The sequence below is a fragment of the Urocampus carinirostris genome, chromosome 17 (assembly GCF_059441175.1).
Source record: "Urocampus carinirostris isolate Australia breed hairy pipefish chromosome 17, RoL_Ucar_1.0, whole genome shotgun sequence".
Taxonomy (NCBI): domain Eukaryota; kingdom Metazoa; phylum Chordata; class Actinopteri; order Syngnathiformes; family Syngnathidae; genus Urocampus; species Urocampus carinirostris.
In genome coordinates, this window is record NC_142365.1 from 33,760,771 (window position 1) to 33,788,099 (window position 27,329).

The following is a 27,329-nucleotide window of genomic DNA, read 5'->3' on the forward strand; positions in this document are numbered from 1 at the left end:
AGACATTGTTTACTTCCTGCTTCCGTGTTCATTTATTTATTGTTCGCCATTATTGTTTTGGTTTTTAATATAGCTCAAAATATGATAAAATAAAAATGGTTTATTGTTTTTATTCGTGAGTATTGTTATGATTCCCTTATTGTCTTGTAAAATGAATCTATGTGAATACAGTATGTCTATTTGTGAGGTGGTTGTTATATGTAAACACACAGAAGATCTAGCTTCGATGGGGAAGGGTTGAATAAGCATATGCTTCTTCCTATTCTTTTTTTATATGTTACGTAAACATTTTTTTACTTATTGTTTCGTTTTGTTTTTGTTTCTCTCATGTTTAAAATAAAGTTTTATACATTAATTTCTTAAAATTGTAAAACACATGAAGTAACAAAGATACTTCTCTATTTGTTCATTAATGTTTAAATTCACACGATTGCAGCGCATGCGCAACATCACAAAGACCTCGGAGAAAAAAATTGGTAACCTACAAGCCTTAAGCCTCATTTATTACAAATGTAATTCTTTTTCATACATTTTTTAACAGTCAGTAGCAGAAGCCCATTTAACAGGTTGGTTATAATTGTCAAACTCATAAAGTTTCGTATTTGCCCGTCAATCTTTCAATGTTTTAAATTCACACAACAGCTCATGCACAATATGGAGGCTTCATAAAATGACAGTATTTTACATTTTAGGCTTTGTTTATTTCAAACACTACCTTTAACATACATTTTGTGCAGTGAGTTTCCGAGGCTTCTTTTATAGTTTAATTATGATTGACGAACACATGAAGTATTTGTCCATCAATCTTTTAATGTTTTTTCGCCACCTACCGGCCAAGCGATATAAAGGTAATGTGCTGTTGCTACGAGATGGCGACGATGCCTGGAGATTGAGAGATAAATACTATATTCTAACGGTACAAACATGATTGCGTTTTCGGACTCTTTTGGGGTAGTTTAGGCTAATGACCAGAAAGGCATATACAGTAATATATTTCTTTGTCTGGTTCTTAAATCTGTGTTTCTTAACCTATTTTGAACAAAGGCATACATTATTTTTTCATTATACCTATATACATTTTCTTTAAAAAATCATAGGGGGAGAAATTCATAGTACTTTTACATAGTGGAATCCCTACTTAAAAGATGCCACTACATTTGTCCGGCATCTTGCTGCTCCGCTGTGCTTTGTGGCACTGGTCAAATATTAAACACTGGGGCTTTAACAATGCAAATTTCCAGTAATAAAAACATACGTGATTATGGAAATATATTGGTGCAGAACCATGTGAAGAACTCGAGCAAGGTCATGTTTTACATGATAAATTTCATTACACACAGTTCAAAATAGCTAATCCCATTAACACAACATACAAGGCAATCGTGACAAGTGATTGAAGTGAGCAGCCAGTGCATACCACTCATTTCTCCTTGGAGGTAGGTTATTCTGGCTTTTTGGTTGTGTTTTTACTACCAAGGACTTTCCTTTTTTTTGCTCCCAGTTGGCGTTCGTTGGCTGCCAAATGCAGTTTTTTTTGCTGGTTAGCCTGTCGTTAGCGCCTGTTTTGCCGTGTCTCTTGGTAAATTCCCTGCCGGCCCATATCTTTTGCCGCTTTTTGTCGGTGGTTACCGGTTGGCCTGTCTGCTAACTGAGTGTATTTTGATTGGCTAGCCTGGCTTTAACGCTGGTTTTGCTGTGTTAATCGGTTTGTCTATTCCCGGCCAGCTTTGTTTATCTCCATAGCTGTTACCCACTGTTTGTTGGTGGTTTCTGGTTAGTCTGGACGATCACTGCGTAATTTTGGGTCGGCCAGCCTCACGTATTTTCGCCAAGGCTCTGGCTGCTTTTTGATGATTGGCCTCAGTTAGCTCCCTGTTGTTGGCTCTCCATGTGTGTGTTGTAGTTGTTTTTTGCCAATGTTAGATTATTAGAATTTTGGGATAACCCTTAATTCAAGTCATGTTTATTTGTATAGCCATTAATTACAAGGAGTCTCAAAAGGCTGCACAGACTATTGCAAACTAGAGACTATTAATATACCATCCCCTGATCCAAAACCTACATAAGAACAAGGAAAAACTTAAAAACCTCAACATGGGGAAAATGAAGAAACCTTTAGAAGGTACCGCACATGAGGTAATCCCTCTTCCAGGATGGCCGGGCTGCAATGGATGTTGGAATAACAAACAATACTCAGATATTGTCAACATGAAATATAGGTCACTCGTATATTATAGAATATAAGTGTGTTTTAAGCCTAGATTTAAACAGTTTCACTGAGGTTGATCTAATCTCAGAGGGCAGAGCATTCCACAGCACCGAGGCCCGAATGGAGAACGCTCTAGAACCTGCAATTTTTTTCTTGTCTCTTGGGATCACTAGTAGACCAGCATTTTCATATCGAAGGCTCCGGACCGGAACATAGGGGGAAATTAAATCTGAAAGATATGAGGGAGCATGTCCATGCATCATTTTGTATAATACTAACAGAACCTGTTGTCTGTCTCGGTGTGCCCTGCGACTGGCTGGCCACCAGTTTTCGGTGTCCCCTGCCCACTTGCAGAGGATAGCTGGGATGGGCTCCAGCACCCATACTGAGGATAAGCGGTGCAGATAATGGATGGATGGACTAACAGAACCTTAAAATGACATCGTACACTGATAGGGAGCCAATGCAAGTTAGCTAAAATCGGGGTAACCCTAATCAAACTTTCTTGTAGCACATAACAGTAATCAAGACTTAAGGTAACAAAAGCATGAATTTTAATCCCTGCATCAGACTGGGACAGCATAGGGTGAATTTTTGCAATGTTGGTACGATGGAAAAAAGTTGTTCTAGTAATTTTCTTAACGTGTAACGTGTGACACCTGCACTTTTGACTGAGTCACTCTGGGTGATATTACATTTGTCCATATTCAGAGCAGTTTCTGAGAACAAAACACGGTATTTAGATGGACGAATAACTAACAGGTTCTGTTATTTAAAAAAAAAAAGTTTGCAAGGACGTGTCCACTCTTGTTTCTAAATTAAGCGTGCCCCAGCTATACAAATAAATGTGACTTGACTTTTTGGTTTACATATTCTCTGTCCTGGAGGGGGCGCCACAACTGCTTTCGTCTCGTCGATTGGATCCTGTGAAAACATACGTACGTGGAATTCTACTGGGTAACTATTGTGGAGTTTGCATTAAGGAGGACAATGAAGTCTCTCTTGGTGTCTTTGATTCTCATTTGCTGCGCAGAAGCTCAGCAGAGAGGTCGGAAAGGTAAGATGAAGGCAATTGTGGATCTTCTGAGGCAAAAGCTGCAGTTTCCTTTCTCTACAAGCTTTTTCTGAGAAAGTCTACTATTTTTTGGCCAGTCGGACTCTTCAGTGGAATCAGATGACATTTGCTTTTACCGTTTGGAATTATTTGAGGTGACGTGAGCGTCTTTTGTTGTTCTTTTTGAGCGTATTCTGTGACTTGTATGCAGGTTCAGGGGCGCCGTGCATCTTTAAAGACAAATCCTTCAGACCAGGAGACACTTGGCATCCTTTCTTGGAGCCCTTCGGACCGCTTTTGTGCGTGCGTTGCTCCTGCAACCAGGTAATTGAAATGTTGGCCATATTTATGATGTGAGAAGATGCAAATGCGCTTTTAGAAAGGTCAGGTCAAATGCAACAAAATCAAGTGTCCTTCACTCTCCTGCGGGAGGACTGTTGCTGACCCGCAGCACTGTTGTCCCCGATGCTCAGGTACAAGTCTGTCTTTATTGCATTTAATGGGCATACATCTTTTCAGATTTCAACAGATGTTTTTATTTGAAAATAGATCTGTCCAAACCATGGATGAAACCAGTCCATTTTGGTGGGTGATCAACCACTCCCAAATTGAACCAAGAACCCCAAAAGTGTTAGCATTACAAAAACTTGTTGTTCCTTAATAAGAGACGGGATAAGTTTAAATATGATTTTTTTTTAAAAAGCTGGAAAAAAATCAAAAAAGAAAAAAGAAAGGGAAAAAAAGAAAACAAAACAAAATGTGACATCGCAACTGCCTTGAAATGGGTTAGTCCATGGGCCGGGAACCTATAGCTCGTGGGCCATATATGGCTCTTTTCATGAGTACATATGGCTCGGAGATAAAAATGAACTTGTGTAAATTTTAATATATTACTTAATGCTAAGATGATTTCCACATACAAGGAGGTAAGACTTTTGCAAGAGTTCGGTCTAGTATATATAGGACACAATTTCAACCACAGTTTACAATCAGGGTGTCACACCAGCAGACCCGGTTTTGGCTGTAAATCGCTAAGTTAACCTTTATATGGAAGCTCATTAAACAATTGGGGTCCACTGTTGAGACACCTAATGATAAAAACTCACAAAACATTTAACCCAAATCAAATGTTTTACCCAGAAGTTCTAACAAAGCACAAAGTGCAATTTCATTGGATCAGCGGTAGAAATGGGCAGGACTATTCACAGGAATAAACGCGCCTGCGCCCCTTCTTGCCCAGTGCCATCTGCACTAAAGTTGGTGTCCCCGTTTGCAGTTTTTTTTTGACATTCATTCAAAAAACTTGCACCTTGTTTTGAAAACGATTATTTAGGGAAAAACAAGAGACAAAATGAGCATCAACACTCTTAAATAACTGTGGGAGGGAGTGGAATCTCAAGTGGTATATGCATTGGGACACATGCATTATATTTTATTTCCAAGATTTTATCAAACCATCAAACATCACACAGTGAAATGAAAAGTGCAGAATAATTCTTTTTTTTGTCAGGAAAGCAGGTTTGGCAGTTTTGTTGAATTTTGTTTTAAAATACATAGTGTGGCTCTAAAAAAAAATCAAAATATTTTTGCATTTATAGCTCTTCAAGTCAAAATGGTTCCTGACCCCTGGTTTAGTCCATTTGATTGCTAGCACCGCTCTTGCCCCTCTCCCCGCTCCTCTTTTGCTCGGCTAGTGTAACTTGGGACATTGCAAAAGAGTCTGTGGAGGCTCTGGATAATTACGCTGAGGGTATTTAATACAGTCGTTATGTTGAACAAATATCTTAGGACCAAATACCTTGACTTTGTTATCATCAACAACTTTCAGTTCTCATTTTAGCCGCATTGAATCGAATGCAATGACCAGCCTTGCTTAAAAAGTTATGTGTGTGGTCATCTCCCCAGCACCAGCATCTCTCATCTCATTAGCTGCACCGCTTATCCTCAGTAGGGTCGCGGGGGTGCTGGAGCCCATCCCAGCAATCATCGGGCAGTGGGCAGGGGACACCCTGAACTGGTTGCCAGCCAGTCGCAGGGCACACAGGGACAGACAAGCATACACTCGCTCATTTACACTTAGGAACAATTTGAACTGGCCAATTAACCTGAAATGCATTTTTTGGGGGGAATGTGGGAGGAAACCGGAGTGCCCGGAGGAAACCCACGCAAGCACGGGGAGAACATACAAACTCCACACAGGAAGTCCGGTAGCTGAATTTGAACCCACACAGGAGGTTCCCAAGACCTTAGAACTGTGCCGCACACGTGCTAACCACTGCGCCGCCGTGCTGCCCAGCATGGACATACCAAAATTACTTTAAGTAAAATGAAATAAAAATGTTTAACCAGCTGTCCAGACATTCTTCCTTTTAATGCTCAATTACCTGCAATTTCAATTAAATCTGAAACAGTCATAAATTCACTAAAGCACAGGTGTCAAACAGGCGGCCCGCGGAAACAACACTCAGAGAAGCGCAAGAGAAAAACAAGTTGCAGGGTGAAATATGTCCATTAGATGTTGCCAAAGAAAGGTGCCTCGAACAAAGACACTGTATTTGTATTTATTTTTCTCCAGCTCTCTTTCTCCCTCTCTCTTTTCCACTCCTTTTCTCCCACTCCCTGTCTCTGTCTCTTTCACTCTGTGTCTCTCTTTTTCTCTTCCTTTGGCTTTTTGTCCCTTTCTCTCTGTCTTTTTAACTTCTTTGCTCTAACTTCCTTTTTTCCTTTTCTCTCGTTACTCTTTCTCTCTTCATACCCTTTACGCTTTCTTTCCTCTTTTTTCTCCTTCTGTCTTTCTATTTCTCTTTGGATTTCTTTCTTCCGCTCCCTTTCTTTCCCCCTTTCTCACGACTTTTTATCTTTCTTTCTCAGGCTCTCTCCCTCTCTCTTTGTTCCGCCCTCTCTTTTCTTTTCCCTCCCTCTTTCTCTTATTTCTTTCTTTTTCTTTCTTTTTAATCTACTAGTCCGGCCCCCGACAGAATGTTTGTTCTATCGTGTGGCCCCCGAGATAAAATGAGTTTGACACCCCTGCACTAAAGAATAAAACTCAAAATGATTCATGTACACAAATGGAGTAGTTTGCATATATACTTGTTCTCAGCGACATCATGTGGCAAAATATTACACTGTGTCGCTTTAAGGCATGTACCCTTTGCCACGTGGGAATAAGGCCAATTAATGCGCCACTTGAATGTTTCACTGCAGCAAGAAACACAAGGACAAAAACCCCTACATGCTATACGCTAATAAATTCTACTTTGTGTTTTCTTAGACCAACCCAAGATGCCTGCAGGTCTGAGAGCTCCTCTGAAGTTGTGCAGATATAATGGAAGTGTATATCAACCAGGACAGACTTTTACCAAGCGTAATTTAGCGGCCAAGCCAAGCAACCAGTGTGCCATGTGCTCATGTTCTGTGAGTTGTCTAGTCTTCCTTCTTCACTTTTGTTTGATTTTTTATTTCCTTGCCCAGCAATCAGGCTTGGGAAGTAACGGAATGCATAAAAAGGCGTGACGTAATACGGATTAAAAAAAGGTCATTGTTATCTGTAACAGTTTCAGAAAAAAAAATCTAATTTATTTGGTTAAAAAAAGCATAACTCTGCAAGATTACAAGGTTGACAATGTGTATTGTTTGTTGATGCCCTTACGAAATACATTTCGGTTTGGTCATCCTGGATGGGGGATTATCTCACTTGCGGACCCTTCTCAAGGTTCCTTCATTTTCCACACGTTGAGTTTTTGATTTTTTTTTTTTTCTTGACCTCATGTAGGTTTTATATCAGCGGATGGTGAAACAAGTGTCTGTAGTCTGCAATAGTCTGAAGTCTGTACAGCAGCCCTTTCAGACTTCTTGTGAATAGGGATATACAAATAAACATGACTTGACTTGACAATTCAAAAGTATATTTACAGGTACTCATTGCGCCAATGGACAAATTATGTTTCATACGTATTTGAGCGGGCGGCATGGTAGCTGAGTGGTAAGCGTATCCGTGGCACAGTTCTGAGGTCATGGGTTCAAATCCAGCTACCAGCCATCCTGTGCGGAGCATGTTCTCCCTGTGCTTGTGTGGGTTTCATCCAGGCACTCCAGTTTTCTTCCACGTTATTTGGCCAGACCGAATTATCCATAGGTGAATGAGCGAGTGAGTTGTATGTCTCTGTGTACCCTGTAAGTGGCTGGTAACCAGTTTAGGGTGTACCCTGCCCACTGCCTAAAGATGGATGGGATGGGCTCAAGCACCCCCAGACGACCCTACTGAGGATAAGCGGTGTAGATAATGGATGGGTGTATTTGGGCGGCAACCAAAAATAATTGTCATAATCTATCAATCTATGAATTTTGATGACTCGATAAAACTAATTTTCAATGTCCTCTTCTTTATTCAAATATTGTTTTGCATGGATCCACAAAACAACCTAATATTCTTTAGTATAAACCTATTTTAAAAAGCAAAGTGTTTGTCAATTAACTTGACTGTTAACAAAAATACATACAAATATATTCCATACACCTGTAAATATGTAAGATACTCTCTTCCTACCACTGTATCTAAAGATCATATTATACTTTGACTTATCATGCAAAACAAAAGGTAAAGCGCAATACATTGCGTGTCATGAGTTGCATTTTTTCAACCACAAAATTGTTTAGCCAAAAATGTAAAAACCCACTTTTGAAAATATTGTTAAAAAAATTGGGGGATAAATATTTGAATAGGGCAGCACGGTGGCGCAGTGGTTAGCGCGTGTGCGGCACAGTTCTAAGGTCTTGGGAACCTCCTGTGTGGGTTCAAATCCAGCTACCGGACTTCCTGTGCGGAGTTTGTATGTTCTCCCCGTGCTTGCGTGGGTTTCCTCCGGGCACTCCGGTTTCCTTCCACATTCCAAAGACATGCATTTCAGGTGGATTGGCCGGTCCAAATTGTCCCTAAGTGTGAATGAGCGAGCGAGTTGTCTGTCCCTGTGTGCCCTGTGATTGGCTGGCAACCAGTTCAGGGTGTCCCCTGCCCACTGCCCGATGATTGCTGGGATGGGCTCCAACACCCCGCGACCCTACTGAGGATAAGCGGTGCAGCTAATGAGATGAGATGAGATGAAAATGTGTAGAGCTAACTGTTAGGTTCAAGTTTCCAACATTTATAATAAAACGCTCTGCAATATAGGACAAAGAGAATCGGTTCTTTATAATTAGTTACTTTATTAATCATCATATTGAGAGCAGCCGAGATTCTGCTGTTAGACATCTTTTCGCTCGCTCTGCCCTGCTTGCTGCGCTCTGGCTCGGCTCGGCTCTGGCTCTGAGGATCTCCTCGAAAAACCTCCCTTCTAATATTCAGTTTTTGCCTTTGCTACGTAGAGTTGATTAGTCTTCTTTCGAAGGCCTGCTTTCCATCCAATGATGACAGGTGACCTTGGTCCTGGGAAACTCCTTTTTCCCAGGCTCTTTGGTGAAGAACAATCTTGAGTTATGGGATGCCAGGTCAGGATGTATTTCGTTGGTATGTGAGAACAAAACACAGTCTGTACATCAAAACACAACTCATAGCCTTGGAGAGTAGTTTACAGGCTGAGAACTCTTCAAAATGGCTGAGAACACATATAACATATTAAATGTCAACTGTAGGATAAATACAACTCCATTATTCCCTCCTCTTTATCCTACTGGTGATATAATACTTCATTCAACTGTCATTTCGCAATACGATTTTTAACAGAGAAATCATGAACACAACAACAGTTGTTACACTTAGAGGTTGTCGTCATAATGACCAGGATCTGAGTAAAAAACATGAAAATGCAGAGACAGGCAATCATCATCAACATTTGTGTCATTACAATTTTCACCATCGTCATTTTTATGGTAATTGCCAGAGTCATCGTCAGCATCGGTGTCCGAGGGCAACAGAGCATACAAAGGTACCATCTTTGCCTGCATTGGGGCAAGAGCTGTTGTAATTAGTCTCGTTAGCAATGTTCTTATGCACGGAATACAACAACATCCACACAATGTGAGAATTGCCGCAAAAACGGCTATCGCCATCATAGCTGATATATTATTTTTTATATTTTCCAAACGTATCTCCAAAACCATCCCACATTGATGTGTCAACTCCTGAGTGGTCTCTCATCTTGTTGTTAAGTGACCTGAGGCCTTCCAGGGCCTTTGTCAGACTTCCGTCTGCTGCCGTGTTGTTCGGTATGAACGTGCAACATTGGTCACCAAAGATAGAACAGACCCCTCCCTTTTCAGCCAGTAGCATATCAACAGCAATCCGGTTCTGGAAAGCCATGAGGGAGGTAGCAGAGAGTTGCTCGTGTATGGCGGAGAAACCTTGTTCTGTTTTGTTTCCTAACTTCTGCACATTGAAATGGATATAGTTTTTTCTGTCAACATTTTTATTAATTGTACACCAATAACAAATCAAAGATTCAAAACCCGCTGCTACTTGATCTGCTAATTTGTATTCATCTGGTACGCCTCTTGGAACACCGATGCTGTCGATGTATGTAGGATCATTGTCACTCCAGGCATAGGTAGACCTTTACTTTTCCATGCATGTGGTAACAAGCTCTTCACAGATGTTAGCAATTCAGGGATTGTGGTGGCGGTTATAGACACAGGTAAAATAAGAGACACAGATGCACACAATCCTGTGGTATTGTACGGTAGTCTATCATACAACTTGTCTCCTCCACACCACCACCAGATGTCACTCCGGGAGAGTGGTTTAAATGTTATATTGACTGTCAACATTTGGTGACATTGTATACCCTTCAGACTACACACAACACAATCAGTCATGACAGCATGTGCCGCCTGCTCAGCCATTAGCAACCAGTTGTTATCTATCCTTGAAATTCCTGTGGTAACTTTGAACCACCCATTAATGTCTTCGACTGACATGCTTACTGATGTGATATTTGTCGTTACAGAGTAGTTACTTAATTTTGGCTGATCAGTCGATTTCATACTGTCATTTACACACACTACGACCGGGAAAAAGAAGGGGTCCATGCCCGAGGACCAGGCCCATAACGTGAAACCCCAGCACGTGCTGTTAAAAAAAATCTGATTCCGGAGGTCGAATTGTCTGGTTTGTAACGGTTATAGTCAGTTGTAAATTGCTTCCTTGATGCTGCAATTTAACCCGATTTTTTTTTGAAATACCGGGCCTCAAAGCTGTCCCCTGGGGTCCAGTACTCCCCTGCTTCCGTTATAACCAAATACTCCCACCCTTGGAACGCTCTGTGTCCAAACACGTACCACCAGTACTCCTCCCACCCTTGCCCAGTAATATGTGTTGGCTGTCCCCCTAGACTGCCTCACTGGAACCCTTTTAAAGAGGTTATCGGTATGGACATCACAATGGTGGCATTTGGTGGCACAGTCACTGTCACAGAGTTGCTATAGGTCCACGATATTAACCAAGGAGTGCACGTTGTGGCGTGTTTACTGGAGAGTCGGCACATTCCACTAACACCCCTGCTTTTATTAAATTTTCAATCACTGGTTGTATCCCAGCCATAGCATCTGGCTTGAGTGGATATTGTTTTATTCTAGGGCGATGCTCTGTTTTTGGTCTGACTACTACAGGAGATGCCCCTTTTACAAGGCCCACGTCCGTAGGCCCCTGAGACCATAATTTCTCGGGAATCTGCGTCAACGATTCCTCGTCCTCTCCGGTTAAAAAGATTTGTCATTCTTGTTCTTCTATTAAGTGTACTTCTGACTGCACTGTCACCGACCAGAAAAGAGCCTTTCTTGTTAATCCTGTGGAGTTGCTATACGAAGTAATCGTACCCGTTTCTCTCCAATCTTTGGCTCTTTCTCCTTTGTACACTAATTTTTCCAAGTCTTGCCATTTGATGCTCTTCTTTTTGCACAACGAGATATGCGGTACGCATCTATCCATAAGCCAGTTATGCTGTTTAAACAGTGACTTGAGTGGGTCAGGTAAGAATACTGCTGCTATGGCATTTGACTTTATGTCTGAATACTATCTTGGCCTAGTCACGCTGTTTGGTGTTGCTCAGCAGAGCTTTCTTCTTCACATTCAAAGGACATGTGACCTTTCGACCGCAGGCCCAACACTTTACGTCTCGTCCTCCTAATTGAATGCCTTCTTGTTTTGACTCGCCGTGTGTGTTATCCCCACTCCCTTGAGCTCGTTGTTTATGAGCGTAGCTGGGATGTGCTCCATATCACTCCCTTGGCATCGCTGTTGATAAGCGGCGCAGACAATGGATGACTGATGTCTTTGGCTCTTTCAGCAAATTAGTCCATGGCCTCTTTTTGACAGATTTATATGTCCTTTGGAGACTTAGAAAGAGTCTTTTTGCGGAATTCACTGGCACTTGAGAGTCTCGTTAATTCCACTGTGCTTACGTAGTGGGATTTTTTTAGTAAATTGGCCGGATTACTCTGTCTTAAATTTTTCTCTAAATTTAAGTACTAGTAGACATTATCTTAGTTTAATCAATTTCTACCCATTTATTTCCAATGCAATTATTTTTAAATTAGCATGATATGTCTCAAAATCAATTAATCCGTTATTTTCGTTTCTTATGAACCTCTTCAAGATTGTTCAATCTATTTCTCATTGTCTTCTAAAAATTCTCTTCCATGGAAACCGTTCCCTTTTTAACTTAACCAAACCATAAGTCAGTATTTGTTACACATTTGCTTATCACTTGTCAATCGTAACACTCATTCTAAAAAAAAAAAAAAATTCAGTGTGTAATCATTGTCCTTTGGGCTAAATTTGTCAAAATTCCAAACCCTCACACTAAACATCTAAATTCTGAAAAGATCAACAAAAAATTCTCAAAAAATGCCAAATCGAACTCATGTCATAACTTTTCTTATGTATTTTCTTATCTCTGTAATCATAATCAATCTTTTGTTATTGATTCAATATAGAACAATACATACTTGTCACTTATGAATTATCTTGTTGAGTGTATCTATTTTGTTTATTCATTATCTTTTATTCTGCGCAACAATCTTTGTTTCTACGCACTAGTCTTTGTTCTATGCAGCCCTTCGAGATCCCTTGTGATCAAGGCTATACAGATCAACATGATCTGGTCCGACTATTAATACTTTTCTTTTTTCCTTTGTTTAAAGGAAACATTTCATTCATTGACTGAAATAGCTTCAGCTACGTTATTAATGATTTCTAATCTCGAATTTTCTTTTCTGTGTTAGTTTGTCGTCATTTTCAAACTTCTTTCAAAATTTTGATTATTTTATTGAGAGTAATGTATTATTGAATACGAGAACAACTAAGGAAATAATCTTTTTACGTATTACGCCTCTTTTGAATTTGTCCATTTACGAACGAGAAGATTGACACTAAAATTATGGACCGTTTTTAGTCATCTTCATTGCTTTAATCGTCCTTGCTTTATTAGGAGCAAAACTACACGTCTTAAAGTTATTACCCTTTGCTATTCGCATTTTCAACGAAAAATGATTAGTTGTTTACTCAAATATCCTTTCTTTTTAAACTATTCTGTATAATTATCTTGTATTATACACTCAGTGTTTTCATTTTCCCACTTACCTGTCCTAGACGCATCATTTATGCTACTTTTTTCCTTTAAATTGTCATTATCATTTAGTTTACTCTTTGACAAGGATTTAACGCATTACAAACCTTATCGTTATTTTGGTTTTGCTGTATGAGTTTTTTTATTTTCCTGCACGCCGATCTTCACTAATGAGATCTCGTCGCTTCGAGATTACGTCATTGTTGTTGGTAATTCTTGTCGAGCGAAGGTCAGTCTTTTTATTAGACAAACGGCTTTTTTCCTTGTTCAATTCATCAAAGAGAGCTTGCTTTCAAACGGCTCATTTGCTTTGATGATTGATATCACGAATTATGTTGTACTAAGATGTTAAAGAAAAGTACAGTAAGTAGAAAAATGGAAAAAGACAAGCCTGTTATTCGCAATTACCATCAACAAATGCAGAAAATAAATTAATAATTCGATGATCAAAACTGAATGAATACGCAGATATCTACTATATTTGTCACCGATTTATAAGTTCGATCTTTGTATCACTAAATCTCAGGGGTTCTGCCAAGATCTATAAATCTTTTAGCAAGCTAGTACACGGAATTCAAAATTCCTATCATATCATCATTATTGATAGTTCAGTTTAAAAAAAATCATATATACCAGGGTGTCCCCTGCCCACTGCCTGATGATTGCTGGGATGGGCTCCAGCACCCCCGCGACCCTACTGAGGATAAGCGGTGCAGCTGCTGAGATGAGATGAGATATATATTATATATGTGTGTGCAGCACGGTGGCGCAGTGGCCAGCACGTGTGCGGCATTACTAAGGACCTGGGAACAGGTGTGTGTGTTCACAACCAGCCACTGGCTCCTGTGCGAAGCCTGCATGCTCTCATTGTTCACGTTAGTTTCCTCCGGCTATCCGGTTTACTTACCTCTTTCACAAACATGCATTTCAGGTGGACTGGTTGGTCCAAATTGTCCCTATGTGTGAATGAGCTAGTGAATTGTCTATCTTTGTGTGCCCTGCAATTGGTTTGCAACCAGTTCAGGGTGTCCTCCAATCGCTGCTCGATGATCACTGTGATGGATTCCAACAAGATGAGATCTACTTATCATAGTTATGGTTCATACCGGCCGAATATGAACACAAAACTTTTCTGGTTCTCACCTGTAACGCCTTTATTGTTGACATATTCCTTTAATATCATAAAAATTGGTTTTTCACTTACCATCGTTCATCCCATTCAAATATCTTCATCATCGTTAGTAATGCTACTTTTTTTCCTCACCGTTCTTCCATTTTCGCTAACCATGTCATTATTTTTACTTTTCTTTTTTACTTTATTTATTTTAAGATATTTCTTTCTCTGTACTTCTGGAGCACTTTCTGTTCCCTTGAAAATTGTTAACTTTGTCTCATGATGAAACAGTTAAACACTACAAAGTTGAAACTTTCACGCCATTTTTTTTTACAATTATTCAATGTTCAAAAAAAAGATTTAAAAAGCTCTCTTACAGACTTGAATGGTACTACAAATCTCAGCGTCACAATAGAATTGTGTGCACGCTTATTTACATTGATTTAACAAACTCAGTGGCTCAGAAAGCACATTATTATTATATGCACTGCTTATCCTCAGTAGGATCGCGGGGATGCTGGAACCCATCCCAGCTATCTTCGGGCAGTGGGCAGGGGACACCCTTAAATGGTTGCCAGCCAGTCACAGGGCACACATAGACAGAGAAGTGACTCGCTCATTCACTATCTATCTATCTACCTACCTTGGTCATATCCCTCAAGAGGGGTGACTGACAACAAGACAAACACATACAATAACAAAGAAAATAAAAAAGGGGAAAAAAAATAGCAAAAACACACACAAACATTTTTGGACCATGGCCAACCCAAATATCCAAACACCCAAACAAGTGAAGCCCCTCAGCACCTAAGTTGGTCATGCTTTCGTCCCTCCAGATGAAACGGGACACAAGAAAGCGGCCATGTCACTCAGGTCAGGGCGACACAACACACTCTTTTGTTCAACAGCAGGGCCCGGCAGCTTTCACTGGTTTACCCCTGCCGCATCATACAGGTGCCCTGCCCATCCCTTAGAACGCGTCCAAACATCCCACTATTCTTTTACAACACCTCTCCACTCGTTCCTATTACTAACAAGAGCTCTAGCTTCCACTAGATTTAGACCTCATTCCTGCTGTGCATTCATAACACCATCCATCCACGTCAATCGTGGCCTTCCTCTTGGTCTCCTTCCATTTACTTCTGCTCTGTAGATTCTCTTCAACATTCGCTCTTCATCCATCCTCTCCATGTGTCCAAACCAACCTAGTACTCGCTTATCCACATGCTTGCTCAGTTCCACTACTACTCCAGTTCTGTTTCTCACAATTTCATTTCTCAATCTATCCAGTCTTGTCACTCCTGACATACTCCTCAAACAACAATAACATTTTCTTCACATTCACACCTAGGGACAATTTTAACCAGCCAATTAACCTGAAAAGCATGTTTTCAGAAGGTGGGAGGAAACACACGCAAGCACGGGGAAAACATGCAAACTCCACACGGGAAGGTTCGATCTCATGACCTCAGAACTGTGCCGTACACGTGCTAACCACTGCTTAGAAAACACATGATACAATACAACAAATCGATGATCTAATTAGTTGCCAAGGTGTTTAATAATCAATGTTATCGACTTATTGTTGCGGCCCTCATATGTATGCATGTTTTTGAATTAAATCACTGACACGAGAGAGACGGAGAAAATAAAGCTTAAACATGGCCGTGCACGTGGATCGTAGTAACATCCACATCTGTTGGGCAAATTGTACAGATTGTATGTTTGTTACACTGAAAAAGAACCTTTCTTTTTGTCCTTATTTTATTTCTCCTCAATGTCACACTCATTTAATTGCCGCGAGCCTGCTTTTTTGCGAGGCTGTTTACATGTGTGCGCTAGTGATGCGGGACATTTACTCAGTTTGACTGATTCTCTTCCTTTGATATTTTGCAGTTATTTTTGTTTAAAATCCACTCTAAGATGTGAGCTTAATCAGAGCATATCTTGTCTGCCATGTGAAAGATAAAGAATTATTTTAGCTTAAAGCGACAGTGTGTAATATTTAATGCCTGCTTATGGTACAAAAACTTTCATCCAGTAAAAAAAAACATTAATCTGATTTCTTTCACACAGTGGAATCCCCACTTAAGTCGGCACAATGTTTTTCCGGCATCTGTTGTCACGCTGTGCTGTGCATCACAGGCCTTTGCTCGTATCAGACAACACAGCGCCATCTAGTGGTCAAATACTAAACGTTGGGACTTTAATTTACTATTTATCTAAATTATGTTTATTGATTTGCTCATTTGGTATTGCAGTATTGCAAAAGTAATTTGAAGTATTTAAGAAACATTATTGCAACTTTATGGAATTAACATAACGTTACTGGTTACATTTTAAAACAGTAATTAGTAACTGTATGGGATTACATTTTTAAAGTAACCATCCCAACCCTGACAGAGTTAATTTATCGTTCAAAAACACAATGTTTTTGTCTTCACTGCTAGTTTTGGGAATTGAAAGCTATTTTTTTCCTGTCCTCAGAATGGAAACATCTTCTGCGCACTGAAAACCTGCCAAGCAATCAGTTGCTCCTTGCCAGTCACGCTTGCTAAAACTTGCTGTTTGGTGTGCAAAGGTTGGACCATTTTTTCCATCTGTGGCAGGGGCTTTACCAGAGGAGGGCAGGGGTGGGCAGTGCCTACCCACAGATACACCCTATAAGAAAAGTGAATGTAGGAAAATGAAACAAAAGAAGGAGAAAATAAAAAATGAAAATAAACGACAAAGGGAAGAAAAAAGGGAAGAAAAGAGGAAAAAAATAAGTAGAATCTAAAAAAAAGAAACAAAGAGAAGAAAAAATAAATAACAAGGAAGAAAAAACCAGGAAAAAAAGAAAAATGACAGATTTTTTTGGGGGGAGGTCCGTTTGGCCTGTATAGTACCATCCATCCATCCATACATCCATACATTTATTATAGGGTTGCGGGGGTGATGGAGCCCATCCCAGCTGCATCCCTGCACGACTCAACAAAATGTCAATTTAAAATATATATTTACTTTTCACTGCAGCAACAGATAAACTACAAATTACAGAAAAAACTAAGTTTTTTAAAAAAAAGCTAATTGTAAAATCTCAAAAACATTTAATTTCCTTCTCAAATCTGCGTTCAGGCTCCAAGTCTCTGCACCATGCAACACAGTCGGCACAATCACACTCTCATACAGTTCCCTCTTAACATCTATACTCATACTGTTGTTGCTCATCACTCTCCTCAGAGCACCCAAAACCTTGCGTCCTTGATTCACTCTGTGCAATACCTCGCACTCCATTCCACCAACTGTAGTCACATCACAACCCAATTAACTAAAGCTTTCAACTTCCTCCAGCACCCGTCCAAGCAACCTCATTTCAAACGCCATGCCCACTCCATCATGTGAACACTTCATCACCTTACTCTTCCCAACATTCACACATAACTTACGCCTATCACACACTCTTCCAAACTCCAATACCAACCTTCTAAAAAAAAAAAAAAAAAAATCATGTTCGGAGTGACAAGATTGGATAAATTGAGAAATGAAATTGTGAGAGACAGAACTGGAGTAGTAGTGGAACTGAGCAAGCGTGTCGATGAGAGAGTACTCGGTCGGTTTGGACACATAAAGAGGATGGATGAGGAATGAATGTTGAAGAGGATCTACTGAGCAGAAGTAAATGGAAGGAGACCAAGAGGAAGGCCACATAGACGGTGTTATGAGTGCACTGCAGGAAAGAGGTCTAAATATAGTGGAAGCTAGAGCTCTTGTTGGTAATAGGAATGGGTGGAGAGGTGTTGTAAAAGGATAATAGGATGTTTAGACGTGTCCGAAGGGATAGGCAGGGCACCCGTAAGATGCGGCAGGGGTAAACCAGTGAAAGCTGTTGGGCCCTGCTGTTGAATAGAAGAGTGTGTTGTGTCATCCTGACCCGAGTGACATGGCCGCTTTCTTGTGTCCCTTTTCATCTGGAGGGACGAAAGCATGACCAACTTGGGTGTCGAGGTGCTTCACTTGTTTGGGTGTTTGGGCATTTGGGTTGGTCATGGTCCAAAAAATTTTCGTGTGTGTTTTTGCTACTTTTTCTTTTTATTTCCTTGTTTTTGTATGTGTTTGTTTTGCTGTCGGTCACCCCTCTCAAGGGATTTGACCAGGGTAGATAGATAGATAATTGTAAAATACATCCCTGAAAAACACTGGTAACATAAATATATTTACAAATCTAAAAAGACAACCATAAATACAAAACAATTTTAACCTTTTATGGTTGGTTGGTTGGATCCCTTAACCACTAGGAATGTAGGGGCATCATTTCCTGTGGTGTACCTTGGGCAAGAACAGCCTGGTGGCGCCTATCCCTCCTCAGGCCAACATATGTTTCCACCTGGTCACGAACTGGCGACCTTTTTGCGTGTTAGTCAAATGTGCTAACGACTGCTTGACAAATTTACAGTCAACAACACAGAATCCATGGAAAAAAATGCATGTTGACCAATCATGGGGGAAAAAGCATCTAGAAGGGAGCTGGCTGTCTATTGTTTTAATTAATGAAACCTGATGTAAGCTGCTGCTGATGTGCTGTTGGTTTTGTTTAACGTGCAATAGTGCTGAGTAAAAATACTGGTGGTTAGCGCGTAGCCACACGGTGCCGAGGTTCAGGGTTCAAGTCCAGCTACCGCAGCCTCCCCGTGTGTAGTTTACATGTTCTCCCCGTTTCCTCTGGGCACTCTGGTTTCCTCCCTCATTCTCAAAAACATACATGTCTGGTTAATTGAACAGTCCAAATTGTCCCTTGGTGTGAATGAGCGAGTGAGTTGTCTGTCTCTGTGTGCCCTGTGACTGGCTGGCAACCAGTTCAGGGTGTCCCCTGCCCACTGCCCGAAGATGACTGGGATAGGCTCCATCACCCCCGCGACCCTACTGAAAATAAGCGGTGCAGATAATGGATGGATGGATAAACAGTGGCTTGCGAAACCATTTGGCCCCCTTGAACTTTGTGACCTTTTGCCATATTTCAGACTTCAAACATAAAACTGTAATTTCTTGTGAAGAATCAACAATAAGTGGTACACAATCATGAAGTGGAACACACTTTATTGGATTTTTTAAACTTTTTTAACAAATAAAAAACGAAATCTACTGATTACTGCAATTTAGGTGGAATGAATTTACATTCAAATTTTTTTGCCTTTAGATTCCAACAGCAGTATTCCATCATCACTAGAGGATGGAAACCAGCAGCTGAACAGAGTTGTATGTTTGTCAAAAAAACATCTTATCTTTCCACATTCAAAACTATTTTACATTGCTAAAGTCGTGCTAATGCCCAGTATGCGTGTTGAAATAGAGGCAGTCGGTGGAGCAGTGTTCGGCAGACCTGACTCATGCACAGTCTCCACGACTCAGGACTTCTCCCACAAACCTGAACCTTAAATCAACTTAACCTCAGAGGGGCTTTAGAGACCACCGTTTCATGCAGAGGACGCATCGTCAAGGTGGGTTTAGCTCCATGCTAGTCTCATTCACAAGCTGAAATTAGAAGTAGGATCTTAAGCCCAAGCACGAGCCCTACCAATCAGAAATTATTTTAATTTATAAAAATGTAAAGTAGAAAAATGTCAAGTCAAATTTATTTATATAGCCCTTAATCACAAAAATGTCTCAAAGGACTGCACAGGATTACAATGGCACAATTACCTGACCTTAAATCAACATGCGGGCAAGGAACAACTCAAAACCTCAGCGTGAGGAAAAAGAGAAACCTTGAGAAGGGACCTCACAAGTGGTATCCCCCTTCCAGGATGACCATGGTGAATTACATTTAGCATTAAAGTACACAAACATAGTAAACACTAGGTAACATGTTGAAAATTTGTCCAGAAAGTGCATGACAGCAGCGACGCCCCCAGCCTGTAAACTAGTCCAGAAAGTCTATGACGGCCACGACGCAGCTTCCCATCTCTGCCAGCTGGTCCATGCAGGCGTTCACATGCTTCAGGTCAAACGCTGGTCCGCTGACTCATCTCAAATCGTCCTTCTCCTTCGTATCACCGCCAGGCAGGCGGTCGGAAAAAGACAGGACAATACAGTATATGAGGTGGGCATCAATCATAAGCTTTGGAATAGAAGTGTGTCTTAAGCCTTGATTTAAAAGGAACAAATCAGAGAGATAACAGGGTGCAAGTCCATGCAAACCTTTATATGTTAATAAAAGAACCTTAAAGTCACATCTTAAGTGGACAGGGAGCCAGTGCAAGTTGACCAATACAGGAGTAATATGCTCAAATGTTTTGGTCTTAGTCAAAAGTCTAGCTGCTGCATTCTGAACCAGCTGCAAACTTTTGATGCTAGACATCGGGAGACCAGAAAGCAATACATTACAGTAATCAAGCCGAGAAGTAATAAACGCATGAATTAAAACCTCTGCATCTGATTGGGACAGCATCGAACAAATCTTCGCAATATTACAGAGGTGGTAGACAGCTATTCTAGCAATATTTTTCACATGTGACTGAAACGAAGGATTAGGATCAAATATAACTCCTAGATTTTTGACTGATTCACTCTGGGTGATATTACATTTGTCTAGGTTCAGGGTAGTGTTTGAAAACAACTCACATCAGTGAGCTGGACCAATAATCAACATTTCAGTTTTTTGTGGGTTAAGGCGCAAAAAATTAAGTGACATCCATTGGCTGCAACAATGTGTGTCACGGTTGCCATGGTGCCCAATTGGCCCTGCCCGTGTGTGTCACAGTTGCCATGGTGCCCAATTGTCCCCGCCCATGGGGCGCCAGCTGTGGCTCGTTGAGAGATTTGCTTTCTCTCTATATTAAGTTCAGCGCTCTCTTGCTTTTTTGCCCGTCTAACAAACTTCTGCCCCACAAGACGTGGGTTCTGGCTCGGCCCTCTTTTGCTGTTGGTATTTCAAGTCTGGTATTGTTCTCGTTTATTTTTGTCCTGTTTAATTTCGGGTTCCAGTTTTGTTTCCGTCTGTTTTTGTCCTGTTTGTTAGTTTCTCCAGTTTTTGTTCCCGTCTAATTTCCCCTGTTTATTTTGGTTATCCTGATTCGTTATCGATCTCGTCGGTCTCTGGCTTCCCGTCATTCCACGCCAGACCGGCTACCTAACGTGCATGACTCCCCATTTCCCGTAAAATAAAGACTTGTGTGAGAATGTCACACGATTAGGTCCTGATCCTGTTCTGGTCCTGACATTCAATAATAGCAAGTTGTCAGTTAATGTAACTTTTGCAAACACAGAACTAGGAAAATCGTAAATGATTATACAGTGTTGTTTAAGTTAAACTTAATCACAAAATACAGGCTTTACTTTGTTATCACAATCACTTCTCCTGATCTGATCCCGCGTCCTAACAAATAAAATGTGAAATTTCGGGTTTGTCTTCAGGCTCAGTCCTTCAAATCAAGTGATTTGGTTGGGCTTGGGCTGGGTCTGTCTTTATTCATTAAACACATCAAATAAATATTTTTTCAGCCAAAAAAGCTCCACTCTGAAAACAAAATTGGTCAAAAAAGGACAGGTCACTACTTGGTTCAGAAGTCACCAACCTTTCTGAAGCTGAGAGCTACTTTTTGTAACTGATTGTACCAAAGGACAACCATTTTATACCTAATTTTAAAATAACAATTTGTTATTACTATGTTATTACCAGGTTGTAATAATTAGAATGAAGTCAACCATTAAAAGATGGGGGTTTTGGGGTTTTTAAGGGTTATTGATCTATCTTCGTTATTCATTATCCATTATCCGTTATCGGTCAGTTCATAATACGCTACAAAGCCTAGGAGCCGGGACACTTACTCTCAGCCAAAAGGCCAAGCTAAGGTCCTAGCCCTAAAGCCTTGCTGCGATCATTGCGAATGCACCGTTCCCGGAGGTACTGCAATACCGGGCCGATGCGTGGAGTGGACAGAGCAAGCTCATATTCCATCTCCGAAATGCAAAAATCAAAGATAGTGACTTCATAGAAAGTACACAAAAGGCCAAGCTAAGGCCAAGCTAAGGACCTAGCATCAAAGCCTTGCTACCTCGTCGTTCGCCTCTTCTTCAAAGCCAAGATAAGGTCCTGGCTAGAGTGGGCACACCTGCCCAACCTCATTGGTGTCAGTCAGAAATCAAATTTACCAGGGATGTAGATGACATGGGAAAAGGCATTAGATTAAATCTCATTATTACACTGTTTTTACTTATGGTACCAGAGATGAAAATGGTCCAACATTATTAGATGTAATATTTCGTATAGAAAAGATAGCTGTTGGAAAGCAAGACGGGCAATGCCATGTGCCAGGAAATTGTATACTTTGCTTAAAACACAATGAATATCTCCCCTCACCATTTTGTCTCATCAGCATGTTTATAGACGTACTCGCACGGAGAAACGTGGCACCCGGTTTTGGAGAAGGTCCTTGAATGCATCGTGTGTTCCTGCAGCGACGGCCTGCTGGAGTGCCAACGTGTGGCGTGCCCGAGCCACTTCGCCTGCAAACGACCCGTCAAGTCGCCAGGACAGTGCTGCAAGACCTGTTCAGGTAGGAAAATTTGGCTTGATATCAAATTAGTCATTCGCAATTTTAAAATGTTATCTGTACCACTGATGGTCTCGCGGTGAAATTTTGGCGCCCTCACTGCCGCGATCTGAGGTTGTTTCCTGTTGCATACAATACTTTGCAATACCAATCAACTAATTATCCATTGCAGACATTGAAGTGTTGTATGCTGTAAGTGCATCGGAAGCTCTGACTGTAATCTCAATTTCATGTTTTTTGGGGTGGGCCTTATAATCCAGAGCGCCGTATAGTGCGGAAAATACGGACTTTGTGTGTCCTGTTTTTTATAACCACATGATGATAGCATCTATGTTAAATCCAGTCATATTGGTCTTTGTTTAGGGGTACTATGCATTAAATTTATAGAATAGAATAGAATAGAATAGAATATACCTTTATTGTCATTGTTACAAAATGGGTTAACATATTGTGACAACGAAATTGGGCATGACACTCCAGTTTTACACATTCACAGTGAGGTATGAGCCAAGAAGATAAAGGAACTGAGAAGATAAGGTTATAAAACAAGGGGGATAAGGCTATAGTTATAATTTACATGGTATTTACACAAGAAATGTCGGCATGTGGGATGTTACATACAGTGTTATCGTGATACCGTTGGTATCGTAAGGGTTGTGCAATATTGCATTTGGTACAAATGCAAGGGTGTCTAAACCTTTGAGCGGTGTCTATTTGTGGCTCAATTTTCAAAAACCAGGAACAAATACTAAAAATTAGATTTCCTCCTAATTTCCCTTTTTTCCTTTATTGAACAACTTATCCACACTAATACATTCAAAATTGGTATTATTATAATGTGTATTATTCAAAGTCTCCTAGTAGTAAATAAAGCTTCAATCATTAAATTATTTACTAAACAAAAACTAATCAACACATGCATTTAAAAAAAATATGATATCCCGAGGAATTTGCATTTATTTTACATACAATGAGTCTCATCTAACATGATTGTCTGCCATCTTGCTGCTCTATTTTCTTTTTTGCCAACTGTTTTCTTAATTCTTAGCTTTTTTTGTTATTGTTTTCTATTTTTTCTCCCCTCTCTTTCTTTCCTTTTTCTGTCTATTGTCTTTTGTCATTTTTCTTTCTGTCTTTTTTTCCATGTTTGTTTTTCTTTTTTTGTCATTTTTGTCATTTTTGTCCCTCTTCTCCTTTTTCCCTCTTTTTGTACAGTTTGTCCTTCTTTTTGTCTTTTTCTAGTTTTTTACTTTGATATCCATCCATCCCTTGATCAATGCATCCATCTATTTTCTGCATTGCTTATTCTCACCCGGGTTGCAGGGCCTTTTATATCGTTTGAGAATTTGACAAATTGTTGCTATTTGGTCACTTTGAGTGTCTGTAGTTTGTATTCTTCATTGTGCTCCTTTTTTCGGTTGTACAACATGATGCTGCCACATCTAGTGGTCAAATAATGCACACTGTAACTTTAATGCAAGTGCAGACCACAAAAATTATTCATTAAATAAATACTGATTGATTGATTTATTTTGATATTAAGTATAATGTTGTTATTTTTTATTTTTTTATTTTGTGCAGAAAAACAAAACAAAAATCGGGCCGTGGAAAAATGATTTGGCCTAACCGCAACCAGACCCTAGCTTTGGTGGCCCCCAAGAAAATTGAGTATGAAAACCTTGGTTTGGAGCGTAAGGAAACCTGTTTTGAAAACACAAGGGTCTTCAACTCAATTTACCAGGGGGGCTATTCATATTTCTATCTTAGTTTATATTTTTTTCTTATTTTTCGAATGAACATTTTTTTTTAATAAATGGTTTTTTCTTTAACAAGGAAGACCCAAATAATACACACTGTCCCTTTAAACTTCATATTAAGACCAGGACCTCAAATTATCATGCCCCGGGTTAAAAGTTTAAAACCCTTGCTACAAACTGATCTCTGTTGTTTGCTCTGGTCCCCTTACAGAAGTCAATCCCACAAGTAACCAGACTAAGTGTTACTCAGGCCGCAAAAACAAACTTGCGGTATATAAACTGCAATGGGTTTTTGACTCGCCCGGCAAGGTTGCAATCTTGGCCATCGAAAGGGCCAACACGGCCCAGGTGGAGCTGCAAATGTGGAAAGTGGTTGATGGTACGCAATGTTTCTTATTTTTTTCCCTCAAACTATTTGCTGTTGCATTAAAGCCACTTCTTTAATACAGGAATTTTTAAAGTGATGGAAATAGGAAACGTTCAAAGGAAAGACTTTCTTTACCATACCGCTAACTACACGCTGCTCACAAGACTTGATGAAGGTACATTTTTCAAATACTAATGGCAACGATGTAGTCCCTCTTTTTTGCAGGGATTACACTCTAAAAAGCTCCAGCCATAGTTAAAACCCGTGGTAGAAACCTTCATTTCTCGATTCAGTACTACTCTATTAGAGTGTTTTTCAACTGCAGTAATTAATTGTCATACTGAGCTCTGAGGAATGTGTGTGCCTCTGCAGACTAGTGAAAGCTATCTTTCATTTGGATATACTTTTATCGTAAATGCAACAGCATTGACTGGTGGTGTCCCTCTGGATTTTTTTAATGAAAGAGATATGTCTAAGCTTAAAAAAAGTTGGAAAACACTGTTCTATTATACATTGAAACCAACACCTATTCAATGGCTCAAGCATTTGTTTAGAACAGAAAATAACTTGTTGTCATTGTAACATATGAAATGCACAGAGAAATTAAATATTACCATACTGATGGTGCAAGAGCATTTACAAGAGAGGGAAAGTTGTGGTCTTGTGGACACCGGTGGACCCAAACGCAGAGGGCAAGGTGCTAAAAAAATGGCATTTAATAACAAAATCTTCCATAAAGTAAAAAACTCATGTCTGAAACAGAAAAAACAAAATCCAAACCTCAGAAACCACGGTAGGACTATGAGAAGGTGATAGTATTGATGGAGGAAAGTGGATGATGAAAATGACCCAACAACGGGCCCTATCCTAATTGGGGATATTTGCAGTTTCTTATTAGTCTTATGTGGTCTCTGTTGTGTTCTCAATAGTAATCCATGTGTCCCCCAACTCCGTGGCCTTACGTTTTTTCCATGGCGGCGATTTTGGTTTTAGCATGACGTAGTTGAGCATTCTCCACACTGATTGGCTGTAAACGCAAACTTTTGGTTTGGTTCATCGTCACTGTATCTTGGGTGGAATCCTTCTTTCCAAAAAGACAGTTGCACCATCCGATAGGAACCTGTGCCCGCCCGTGAAACCCAGGGGTGGTTAGATTTATCCAAATATCAGATCATCCAGTTAATCTGTTATTAAACAATAAAGGAGACTGCTGGAAATGTGAATTACCCCACGGGGATAAATAAAGTATCTATCTATCTATCTATCTATCTATCTATCTATCTATCTATCTATCTATCTATCTATCTATCTATCTATCTATCTATCTATCTATCTATCTATCTATCTATCTATCTATCTATCTATCTATCTATCTATCTATCTATCTATCTATCTATCTATCTATCTATCTATCTATCTATCTATCTATCTATCTATCTATCTATCTATCTATCTATCTATCTATCTATCTATCTATCTATCTATCTATCTATCTATCTATCTAAAAAAAGGCATTTATAACTTCCACTTGGCAACTGGAAAGCACTTTATTTACCACTGCGTATGACGGCTGATCCACTACACACAACACTAAATATATAACGTACTGTATGCCATCAAACTTAAAGATACTTTTTACTTTATAATCTTGAGTTGACTCTTCACCGCTACCCAGTGCCGATAACATGCCGTCAGTGATGGCGCCGGGTTGGAAAATACCCCGGATATTGTGACATCATATGGGAACAATGTAGTGTATATATAACTAACTCAATTGGGGAAGGGTTAAATTATACAATGATCATGACATTTCCAAGCAAACAGTATCGGTATTGGTCCATACTATTTACCGTACTTAGATTTGATCGATACCAAAATTCCCAGTATGGCCCAACCCTCGTGCAAACCACACTGATTTGAATTAAAGGTAGAACCTCAATGCTCTGGTTCAAGATCAGTCTGAAATGTAGCAGTGTCAGTAAACAGCAATGGGTGAAAAGTAATGGAACTTATTTTCTTTCTGTTTGGCCCGTGACCTTACTACCCACGGGCCAGTAGCGTTCTGCGGCCCGCTGGTTGCCGACCACTGTTGTGTTTAATGCTACTGTATTTTTTTATCTGCAGAGACATGGAGCAAATTCAAAGAGAGGGCAGGCAAACTGGGTCAAGCAGCAAAGGTCTGCCGGGACGGCATTCGAGGAACAAGGAGCGTCCTCAACCCCGAGAAGGTCCAAGGCCTTTGCCCGCCCTCATTTTAAACACTTTAACTGCATGGAGATTTTTGGTTATTCTTTTATAAGATGACACAAGCTATCTGCTATGTACAATGATGAATTGTAATACACATACAGTATTTAGTTCACTTTTTGCCGGGTTCAAGCTTAAAATGTCAATCATTAAGTTGGGCTTCTCTCTCACGCTTTTTTTTTTTTGTGGAGGATCTGCACAGCATTCACTTACTATTACTCAAGTAATTATTTCGATAAAGAAAATGCTTACTAAACTATCAGTTTAATCAAAAATCACTACATCCAAATACATTTTACTCCTTGGTGTTGGGGTAAAAGACGTGCGGCTTCCTCCTTCCACCTCCCTCCAATTTGCCAACAGCTTACAAGCATTACAAACTTTCCTTCTGCTTTTTGGCCATTTTTTTCACTATTTGCATCTTGTAATGTGCAGAATATGATTTTCTTTTTGGTGCCATTTTCTTCAGTCTCACTATCATTCGCTGCACGTC

General features: G+C 40.0%; 1 protein-coding gene and 1 pseudogene across 1 annotated transcript; one reads left to right on the top strand and one right to left on the bottom strand.

The window, feature by feature from the left end:
• Nucleotides 1-3,199: 3,199 nt before the first annotated feature.
• Nucleotides 3,200-27,329, top strand: chrdl2 (chordin-like 2). Its single transcript, XM_088321721.1, is given in 12 exon segments — nucleotides 3,200-3,299; nucleotides 3,478-3,587; nucleotides 3,643-3,736; nucleotides 6,535-6,677; nucleotides 16,422-16,515; nucleotides 19,111-19,169; nucleotides 19,264-19,341; nucleotides 19,343-19,411; nucleotides 22,300-22,468; nucleotides 24,434-24,601; nucleotides 24,672-24,764; nucleotides 26,714-27,329. Coding segments are annotated over 12 exon segments (1,311 nt in total). The 3' UTR covers nucleotides 26,848-27,329.
• On the bottom strand, nucleotides 21,795-21,942 carry LOC148349863 (U2 spliceosomal RNA; annotated as a pseudogene).